General features: G+C 41.4%; 1 protein-coding gene across 3 annotated transcripts; it reads left to right on the forward strand.

Annotated features, from left to right (window-relative positions):
* Positions 1–1,786: 1,786 nt before the first annotated feature.
* On the forward strand, positions 1,787–11,154 carry usp18 (ubiquitin specific peptidase 18). 3 transcript variants are annotated; one of them, XM_085387243.1, is made up of 11 exons: positions 1,788–2,023; positions 2,471–2,667; positions 3,804–3,900; positions 4,019–4,161; positions 4,239–4,318; positions 4,408–4,542; positions 6,609–6,704; positions 7,019–7,180; positions 7,261–7,392; positions 7,563–7,606; positions 10,612–11,154. In XM_085387243.1, the coding sequence occupies exons 2-11, from the start codon at positions 2,616–2,618 to the stop codon at positions 10,682–10,684; spliced, it is 1,014 nt and encodes a 337-aa protein (XP_085243369.1). In that variant the 5' UTR covers positions 1,788–2,023; positions 2,471–2,615; the 3' UTR covers positions 10,685–11,154. The 3 variants fall into 3 exon arrangements, with proteins under 3 accessions (XP_085243367.1, XP_085243369.1, XP_085243366.1); XM_085387241.1 differs by lacking the exon at positions 2,471–2,667 and having other exon boundaries at positions 1,787–2,023; positions 10,615–11,154; XM_085387240.1 differs by lacking the exon at positions 2,471–2,667.
* The last annotated feature ends 237 nt before the right edge of the window (positions 11,155–11,391 follow it).

Here is an 11,391-nt window from a genome sequence, read left to right on the forward strand (position 1 = left end):
AAACAAACTTTTTTATAATCCTATATTCCTGTTGTGAAAATTTGAATTTAATTTCAAATTCAAATCAAATCAAATTCAAATTTTATTTGTCACACACACACACAACCATACACAGTATGACATGGGGGTGAAATGCTTGTAGCTGTACAATGCCCGACCATTAAATGACAGAAAAAAAGTTTTACAATATTTACAATTTACAGGTTACTACAAAATTTACAAATTAACTTGGGAATTTACAGTAAAGAATGTGCAAATAGCAGAAGAGATTATAAAGATTATAAATTATAGGATTATAGGAAATGTGTGGTGGTGCGTGTGGTGATGTGATGTGTGTGAGAGTCCAGTCCTACACCTGGTTCAGGGCCCGAATAGCCTGGGGGAAGAAGCTCCTCCTCATTCTCTCTGTTTTGGCCTTAAGGGGGAGCGGAAGCGCTTCCCAGACCTCAACAGTGAGAAGAGTCCATTGTTGGGATGGGAGAGGTCCATCATAATCTTCCTAGCTTTGGACTTGCACCACTTGGTGTAGAGGAAGAAGAGACGCTGACGGGCTTTCTTAACCAGGGTGTTGATGTGGCAGGACCATGACAGGTCCTGAGTGATGTGGACACCCAGGTATCGGAAACTGTCCACTCTCTCCACTGGCGTGCCACTGATGATGAGGGGTTTGTAATTCCTCGCCTGCTTTGTAGTGAAGTCCACGATCAGCTCCTTAGTCTTGCTGATGTTTAGGAGGTTATTCTCCTGGCACCAGGTCTCCAGGTTCCTAATCTCCTCCAGGTAGGCCGTCTCGATGTTGTCGGAGATCAGGCCCACAACAGCAGTGTCGTCAGCAAACTTGACAATGGAGGTGGTGTCTGATGTGGCTACACAGTCATAAGTGTACAGTGAGTACAGCAGGGGGCTTAAAACACAGCCCTGAGGCGCTCCAGTGCTGAGTGAGATGGAGGGGGAGACTTGTTTTCCCACCCTCACTGATTGGGGTCTGTCTGTGAGGAACTTGAGGATCCACTGACACAGTGATGAGCTGAGTTCTAGATCCGTCAACTTGGTGAAAAGCTTAGAGGGAATTATTGTGTTGAATGCTGAACTGTAGTCCATGAACAGCATCCTAACATAATTCCCTCTGCCAGTGTCCAGGTGACTCAGGGATGTGTGGAGCAGGTGAGATATGGCATCGTCTGTGGAACGATTAGTCCGGTAAGCAAACTGAAGTGAGTCGATGGTGGCAGGAAGTGAAGAAGTGAAGTGAAGAATTTATGTGAAGATCTATTAAATGTAATCTTATGCAGCACTGTTAAGCAGTTTTAAATCTAAAACTGATTTAAATGTTTAAGTTGTTTTCTGAAAGCTTACAAGTAGCGAAAAAAGTGAAAGAGTAAATAAAAGTGTTCAGGTAAACGTACATGTCCCTGAAGTTTAGAAAAAGTGGTGCTGCAGGAAATTTAGAATATATTATCTGTAATTCATAAAGTTCTGCATGCATGTAAAAAAAATTAGGGGCCTTCTTTTAAAAAAAAAAGTAGAAGTCACATTAGTTTAATCACATTTTTAAAGTGGGGCTGGGGTCACTCATTGCCCCCCTCTTTGGACACGCCCCTGGGTACAGGTGAGAAGTATTATTATAAAGTTGCACACAGTGGAAATACTTAAGTATTCGAGTACAGAGTACTGCCTGTGACTGTGGAGATAATCTGGACGCGTGTGTCACCAATTCTGTGTAGCTAATAAGCGCCGACGTGATCGCCGTAACATGTCGACGTCATAGTTCCAGCCGGTTTGCGCATGACAGTTTGTGAGTTTCGTTTCCAGCAAAGCGAAGAGAAAGCTGTAAAATGAAACTGCTGCTGGGAACTGTTTCTGTGGCGCTGATGTTTACAGTGGGGTGAAGTACAACAAACGCTCGACCCTCTGTTGGTTTAGTGACCGTCCTGAGACCCTGAAGAAGAGCAGAAGGCTGCACTGATGTCTACTGGGATCTGCCATTTCTTTTCTAGACTTACTCTGGAGAATCACTTATATAGTAAGTGGATCATTCTCAACCCGATGGTGATGTTTTTATATTATTTCCTGTTTGCTTGAGAACTATAAATACTAGTTTAAAGGTCCTACTTCAGCGAAATGCACGAGATGCTTGTTAAATACGATTAAAGCTCCTCAACGATTCGTAGACGCACTCGTTATTAATTTCACAGTAAATAAAAACGGAACAATTTTGAAGTCAAGTTTTATTCACAGATAGGAAAAATTATTTTAGTCAGTTAACTTTCTAAAGCTGTAGTGCTTTTTCGGTCATGAACAATCATGAGTAATGTAGTGCACAGTGTGCCAAAAATGCGCTCACAGCCACTTTGTTAGGTACACCTTGGTGGCGCTGGAATCTTTCCTCACATGACAGCATCGCACATTTGCTCCAAATCTGTTGGCTTTGCATCCATAATGGGAATCTCTGTTCCACCACATCCCAAAGGTGCTCTACTGGATTAAGAACTGGTGACCGTGGAGGCCATTTGAGTAGGCTACAGTGAACTCATCGTCACGTTCAAGAAATCAGTTTGAGATGATTTGAGCTTTGCGACATGGTGCGTTAACCTGCCCGAGGCAGGTATCAGAAGATGGGTTCACGGTTGTCATTAAGAGATGGACATGGTCAGCAACAACACTCAGGTAGGCTGTGGATTTAAATGATGCTCAGCTGGTGCTATAGGGCCAAAGACAATACCCCCCACATTACTCCCTCTCCACCAGCAGCCTGAACTGTTGATACAGGGCAGGCAGGAAAAGCCATGCTTTCACGCAGCAGAAATCAAGACTCATCTGACTAGAAAACGTTTTTCCAGTTATGTATTGTCCAATTTTGGTGAAGCGTGTGAAGTATAGCCTCAGTTTCATTTTGGTTACCTAATTTTAGTGAATATTTGAGTTGCTGTTTCTACTCTTCTAATCGGCTTGAAGCAGTCTGGTCGTTCTCTTATGACCTCTGACATCAAACTTTACAGTGTAAACTCTAGGGATGGCCGTGTGGGAAAATCCCAGTATATCAGCAGTTTCTGAAACACTCAGACTAACAACCATGCCATGTTAAAAGTCACTAAAATCACCTTTGTTTCCCACTCTGTAACTCTGTTTCAACTTCAGCAGGTCGACTCGACCACGTCTACATGTCTAAATGCTCTGAGCTGCCGACATGTAATTGGCTGATCAGATATATGAATTAACACGCAGTTGAAAAGGTGTACCTAATAAAGTGTCTGGTGACTGTATAATCTAATCATTTACTGGCTGATCTGTTTAAACTATGCTAATAGTCATATAACTGATCATATTCATGTTCATATTTACTCATATTTATCATACTGGGTTGTTAAGGAGGTGGTAATGCTGTTTAACAAACCTTTAAAGGATTTCTGCACCTCAAAAGAACTCTTTAAGCCTCATAAATTTATGACTGATTCATAAATGCTCTTTTGTCTGTTGTTGCATTTGACCTTCAGGTCAGGCATATTTCAGTGACACAGAAACCAAAATACTGACCGTGAGTCTGTGTGAAGTGAAGTCAACTTGCTCCACATCTGCTCAACACGGGGCCTAAAACTAATAAACCGAACAAGCCTCATGCTCTGTGATCTCTAAAACCATGATTTGCTATTTTAATAGAATATATATCAAAAATGCGGGGTTCTCCACAGCTGACTGTGCTTTTCCATTTTTATTTATTTTCACACATGCACACACCCGCTGGTGCTCTGGTGGGTTGATTCACGGTGTCACAGGCTGTTATTTAACCCTTGTTACTCTTACAGGGATGAGAGGCCTCTCCAACTATTGTCTATCATGCTGTGTGAACAGCTTGCTGCAGACTTTCTCTGCTACCTGGGAAATAGCAGAACTGCTAGAAAGGTAATCACACGAATTACTACAGCTGCTTTCATCTTGACTCAGTGATGTTGTAGTGCCACTTACTGTGGAAATCCTAAGGCTGTTTACAATATTAACAAGCTTTTATGAATTTTAAAAGGTGGGATGTAGCTGGTGCGAGAGGAGATGCTCGTAATGTCGCGCTGCATCTAAAGAGAGTTCTTGAGGCCATGCGGGGTGACCTCCCTCAGCTCGCTCCACATCGTGACTTCCTCCACTGTCTGGACCAAAACCACTTTCGACGTAAGAGCCATGCTTTTGCAGAGAAAATACCTCCTGCCGATGTGTCTTATTTCACACCTTCTAATGATGCTTTACAGTTAATGTGCAGCATGATGCAGATGAGGTGTTCCTCTCGATTCTCAACTTCATTCACCAGCAGATGGACAACAGAGTTCTGGTTGGACTGCGATCAAACTACTCTAATATTATTCATTTCTGCATGTGTTATCTGCAACAGTGTTTGTTTGCATTTGCCCTCTCTGAAAGGCTGGGGAAATTCAGGATCTGTACAAGATTTCAGTGGAGACACACCTGCAGTGTTTAAAGTGCAACTCCATCCAAACTGAAACCAGCTACATGCTCAGCCTGCCGCTTTATGTAAAGGAGGACGACAACTCTCTTGTGGGTCTTCTTCTTCTTTTGTTTAAGAATACTAAAACTGTTGGGAAACACACTATCTCTGTTTGTTATTTTTTCCCTTTTATTGGAGGCCGTATCTTAAAATCTCAAATTTTTACAGTTTATTGAAGCCAAAGATTTTAGCCAATCCTGATCCAATCATATGGGTGTAATAAAATACAGCATTTTCGACTGGGAAGTATTACATGGAGGGGGAGATTTTATAAATCCACACAACACAAGTGTAAAGAGGGAGAAAATGCACAAGTTTATTAGGATTACAAAAATCAGAGTCACCAGCAAATAGTCCAGCACAGAACCACTCATAAAAGATCAAATGAATGACATACAGTGGGGCAAAAAAGTATTTAGTCAGCCACCGGTTGTGCAAGTTCCCCCACTTAAAATGATGACAGAGGTCAGTAATTTGCACCAGAGGTACACTTCAACTGTGAGAGACAGAATGTGAAAAAAAAATCCATGAATTCACATGGTAGGATTTGTAAAGAATTTATTCGTAAATTAGGGTGGAAAATAAGTATTTGGTCACCTCAAACAAGGAAAATCTCTGGCTCTCACAGACCTGTAACGTCTCCTGTAAGAAGCTTTTCTGTCCCCCACTCGTTACCTGTATGAATGGCACCTGTTTGAAGTCATCATCTGTATAAAAGACACCTGTCCACAGCCTCAAACAGTCAGACTCCAAACTCCGCCATGGCCAAGACCAAAGAGCTTTCGAAGGACACCAGGAAAAGTATTGTAGACCTGCACCAGACTGGGAAGAGTGAATCTACAATAGGCAAGCAGCTTGGTGTGAAAAAATCAACTGTGGGAGCAATCATCAGAAAATGGAAGACATACAAGACCACTGATAATCTCCCTCGATCTGGGGCTCCACGCAAGATCTCATCCCGTGGGGTCAAAATGATCATGAGAACGGTGAGCAAAGATCCCAGAACCACACGGGGGGACCTGGTGAATGACCTGCAGAGAGCTGGGACCAAAGTAACAAAGGTCACCATCAGTAACACACTACAACGGCAGGGAATCAAATCCCGCAGTGCCAGACGTGTTCCGCTGCTGAAGCCAGTGCATGTCCAGGCCCGTCTGAAGTTTGCCAGAGAGCACATGGATGATACAGCAGAGGATTGGGAGAATGTCATGTGGTCAGATGAAACCAAAGTAGAACTTTTTGGTATAAACTCAACTCGTCGTGTTTGGAGGACGAAGAATACTGAGTTGCATCCCAAGAACACCATACCTACTGTGAAGCATGGGGGTGGAAACATCATGCTATGGGGCTGTTTTTCTGCCAAGGGGACAGGACGACTGATCCGTGTTAGGGACAGGACGACTGATCCGTGTTAAGGACAGAATGAATGGGGCCATGTATCGTGAGATTTTGAGCCAAAACCTCCTTCCATCAGTGAGAACTTTGAAGATGAAACGAGGCTGGGTCTTCCAACATGACAATGATCCAAAACACACCGCCCGGGCAACAAAGGAGTGGCTCCGTAAGAAGCATTTGAAAGTCCTGGAGTGGCCTAGCCAGTCTCCAGACCTCAACCCCATAGAAAATCTGTGGCGGGAGTTGAAAGTCCGTGTTGCTCGGCGACAGCCCCAAAACATCACTGCTCTCGAGAAGATCTGCATGGAGGAATGGGCCAAAATACCAGCTACTGTGTGTGCAAACCTGGTAAAGACCTATAGTAAACGTTTGACCTCTGTTATTGCCAACAAAGGTTATGTTACAAAGTATTGAGTTGTATTTTTGTTATTGACCAAATACTTAATACCACCCTGATTTACGAATAAATTCTTTACAAATCCTACCATGTGGATTCATGGATTTTTTTTTCACATTCTGTCTCTCACAGTTGAAGTGTACCTCTGGTGCAAATTACTGACCTCTGTCATCATTTTAGGTGGAGGAACTTGCACAATCGGTGGCTGACTAAATACTTTTTTGCCCCACTGTATGACTTGTTAGGTTACAAACCTTAGCTGTATTGCATTGTCACTGTTTATTTTACTCACTATTTATTTTGTTACGTTTGTCATATTTTCAGGAGGGCTGCATGAACTCTTTCTTTGAGCATCAGGAGCTCAAGGGCATAAACTCCTGCATTTGTGCACACTGTGGAACTAAGAACCCATCCAGACAGGTGAGACTCGGGTTTAAATCGCCCTCCAACACATTGAAAAGGCTCTGATGAAATCAATTACAAGATATGTGAATGTGTCATTAATCTGTATTCTATCGTGTCAGCTCAAACAATCATTGTGAAATCTAATTGCTTGTTGTATAACAAATCTGTGTGTATCTATTTTTCTTCATTGCTTCAATCTAATAAAAATATCTTTGAGGAAAGAAAAACATATTTAAAGGGCTGAGTGGGATGAGTGGACGAGAGTGGGTGGGTGAAACATATTTGCCAGCATAATCATGAACTCACATTCACTCATTTGTTTTGTTCAGGGTGTCAAACTCCTCTCACTGCCTCGTATCTTGTGCATGAACCTGAAGCGATTTCGGAACAGCCGCGGTTCCACACACAAACTTGACTGCAGGGTTCCTTTCCCAGAAACCTTTGATTTCTCCCAGAGTCTCCAAGATGTGTTCTCCGAAAACTTTGCACAGGTACGTCTGAATTCTTTTTTACGTGAATATTGCATCTTTTGCTTGTGAATACTCTGATTATTTATTTGTTTTTCTTCCAGAATGAGTGCAGGTACACCTTGTACGCAGTGGTCGTGCACTCTGGTTATGCAATGTTTGGGCACTATACTGCTTACGTCCGCCACAGGGAGAACAAGTGCTGGTACTATGCAGATGATAGCCACGTACAGCAGGTACATCGGATCTAAAAAATAATTACAAATAATCGCAGTATACAGTTTGATGTGAAAGTATCTGCAGATATCAAAGGGAGAGAGGGATGTAACTTTTTCACCCTCTGTGCTTTTTATTGAATTGCCAATTTCTGATGAATTTTCTGTCTGATTCTCATTCAAATCCACAGACCTCCTGGGAAGAAGTGCAGAGAACATATGGAGGACGACACAGGTAAAATGCCCAGTTTCTGACTGGGGTCATGAAGTCCTCTCACACATTTTACACTCATAAACATGAAGCTGTCTACAGCAGCTGGAAATGGCTCATCAAAGCTTAATGAGGACACATTTTAACCTAGTCAGTCTGATTCTGGTCTGAATATCTGGAGCAAGGAGGTAGTAAGACTTTGAAAACATTAGATTTTTTGCCATCCTGTCACCAGCTACTTAGTACATAAATAATAGACTGTACATAAATGACCGAATGATCGAATGACACCGAAGCACCTTAAATCTGTTTTATTTTGACTCACCTGGTTGCAAAAAGACTTCAGAAACGCTTTCCTGGAGACATTAGTGCTACTTTCTACTTTACTGAATAAAACAGGCTGTTGGTTAAGTTATGAGCCGCATTAGAGTCACAGTAAAGGCCTGCTTTATTTTAACAGGCTGTTGCCATATGACTGTGTGGTTTCTCAGTTTTTCAGTCAGATCCACCCTCAAAATGCCAAGATGACGATGGCGAAGGCTGAACAAACATCCCAGTAGCTTCTTTCAACTTTTTATATATGGCACAGACGTGAGAGTGATATCAAAAGTCTCATCTAACTCACGACTGTGTCAAAATGTCAGTGTGTTGTTCTTAAAGAGGAAAGTGTGGAGAGACCACAGGCTGAAGGATGTAGCCACGATGAGGTCAGACATTTCAACGCATCATTTTCAGCATTTCGCTAGTCGTGGTCTTAGTTTTTGGGAAAAATGCGTCACTGAGGTGTGGATCGGACGTGATGTCTAGTTTTAGAATTAGAAGTCTTTTATCGTATGTTTTTGTGTGTAAATAAATTACATGGCTGCACTTACAGATGCAAAGAGAAAAAAACAAAAAACAAATAGTCATTTGCACAGTAAATAAAAAAAGAAGGAACGAGTTCAGTGACCAAAAATGTAAGACACTGCTCGCTGAGTTGGCTTATATTACACAGAAGGGAAATTATTGCAGGAGTGGAAGATAAGGCGGTAGTTGCTTCAGAGTCGGCCTTTCTTTGATTTGAGGGATCTGTAGCGCCTACTAAAGGGCAAGAGGTTGTACAGCTGAGAGCCAGGAGGATGTGATGGTTTTTAAAAAAATGTTTCTGAAGGTTCCTCCTCTCTGCACAAGCAGTGTCCACACAGAAAGGTTTAATTCTTCAGCCGGTGGATTCAAACCAAGACCTGTTTCCTGTGAGGTGACAGAGCTAACCAGACAGTGCGTGCCGCAGAATTAACACTATACAAAACCCCCCCAAAAAACAACCTTTAGTTTTTAGTCTTCCACTTTTTCCAAGGATATTCATCTATTATTATCAGAGCACCTACATTTAGTTTGCAGGAAGAACCTGCAGCAGTCCATCTATTTATAACCGTCCCATTTCCTCTAGTTTATATGTCCTTCCATCCCCTGCAGTTGAAGAGCAAAAGTCACTTTTTCTGTTGATCACATTGAATTTGCTATATTTATGAAAAGACATCTTCTGAAGCTACCATTAAGCTTTCTTTGTTTGTTTGTTTACCTGCAGCCATGGCGATCTTTAATAGTTGTGCATCATCATTTTTTTCTTTTATCTCTTTTAAGAAAAAATGACAAATCTGCCCATAAACGTCCTTTCTGTCCAGTTCAAAGGACACAGTTTTGAAATTATTTAGTTCTTAGTTTGTTGTGTTACTCCAAAATGGCATTATACCTGTTAAGCTGTATCGTTTAGGCCTAGTTCACCTAGCCTCATATGTCAAACTGGCAGCTGCGTCGTTAAATACTTTACACTTTTGGGTCCTTTTGGTCCAGATGAATCGGGATATGTGCTTATCCCTCTCCCTGATATTCCCTGTTTAGTTGGGACCTCTACTGGAAGGTCACACATCATCATAGCGCCATCATTTTTCTCAAAAATAAGGCCCGAGGGCCAGAATCGGCCTGGCAAAGACTCCCACTGGACAGTTTTAGAAAATGTGAAGGAGGATGTACATTTCAGAATTTTAACTGTATTTTCACAAATTTTACAATTTTTCCTACTGAAAAAGAACTAAATGAAAAAGTATCCTCGGTGAATTAACGCAAACTTTCTGTTTCATAATTACAGGACAGTGTGAGCAATGAGCTACCAGAACTGATAGTACTGACAGATTTATTTCATGTCTTTATCACATAGAAAAATTGAGGAAATACTGTTGGAATTGCACCTCTTTTTCTTATATTGAGATATTTCAGGGATTAACTGGCTAATTAAACTTTTTTACACTGACAGTAAGGGCAGGTTCACTTCTCCGACACACTTAAGATCAATGTGGGCTGTAAAATGACACCGACAACCCTGCTCTTCTGCATCCAGAAGAGTCGCCCCTGCTGACTGTTAGAAAGAATGCAACTATGAGGTGCTTAGTGACTTCACCATTCATGTTTCCTACAGTTAAAATAGTTCAGAGAAATATGAAGGAGATCTGTTCAGAGAATTCTCTGCATTCGGGCTCTCACCTTCAAAAACTCCCTGTAAAACAACAGCCATGCCTAGAGCAAGGAGTAACCAAACATGTGACTCCCATTTTATCACACTTTAACTGGCTTCCACTTCTTTTCAGAGTTAAATCAGAGATTTTAATAATAACATTTAAAGCCCCATTTGCTTGACTCCTGCTGACATAATGGAGCTTTCATCTTTCTCCTTGCAGAAGGAGCTTTAGATTTTTAGACAAAGTCTTATTCTCTGCTCCGTGGTCTTGATTAAAGAGGTGATTGTGTTTTTCGCCACGAACACTCTCAAACTTTTGAACCCCTAAACAGAGGAAATCCGTCATGTCTGTCATGTTGTCTTGTCTTTGAACAACAAGCTGGTTTCTGGAAAACACCTGGAAGTTTTAGTTTCACTTTTCCTGTCATGTGAATTGAAAATGCCATCATGGTTTCCTTTTCTTCCTTCCTTATTTATGTTGCCGTTTGCTATATAAGAATGCTTCATTGTTTTCTTTCTTCTTCTTTTGTTGCAGTAGAACGGCGTACATGTTAATGTACAGAAGAGATTCAGAAGAATGGAGGCCACGGCCTGAACTTTCTGGCTGAGTGGATGGGTGCAAAGAAATCAGGGGACATGGTGCAATAAAATATGGAATGCATTGATTTTATGGAAGTATTTCATGGGAATTTCTGACCTTTTTCCACAATGTGAAAGGTTTTATAGTCTATATTTTTTCCTGATCTCACTGAGCTCAACCAGCAAATGAATTTCTCTTAACCAGTAGGTGGCGTTGAAGACTTTATACAGGAAAGGGTTTTCCATCTCAGACCACACACACTGTGAACACACTCACTGGTACTGGGGGGTTGGTCTGAAGTGACTGCTTAGCTGAGATATTTGCTGTTTGGGGAAATACCTGCATTGAGATCTGGTGTGCATTTTCCTGATATAGCTGTTTATGAGTCATTCTTGAAGAACACTCGATGCATTTTTTTCTCATTTGGGTGACACAATCATCTTTTATTTTATGTATTCTGTCTATTTAACCACTATTAAAACTATGCTTGGGTATTAAACCTCCCATTATGTTATGTATTTAATGCTCCAAACCATATATATATATATATATATATATATATATATATACATACATACATACATACATATGTGTGTGTATGTGAATTACCTGAGAGGACCAAAAACATTGCAGTTGCAGCCAGTGCTTGGTATAACTGAGCCACTAAAATTCCCATTGTGTTGGCCAAGAGGTGGTTGGGGGGGGGGTTGACCGTGTGAAACAGTGCCTATGTGC

Source organism: Rhamphochromis longiceps, linkage group LG17 (assembly GCF_057381845.1).
Source record: "Rhamphochromis longiceps isolate RC_006_pf linkage group LG17, R_longiceps_female_GT1.1, whole genome shotgun sequence".
In the NCBI taxonomy this organism is placed as follows: Eukaryota; Metazoa; Chordata; class Actinopteri; order Cichliformes; family Cichlidae; genus Rhamphochromis; species Rhamphochromis longiceps.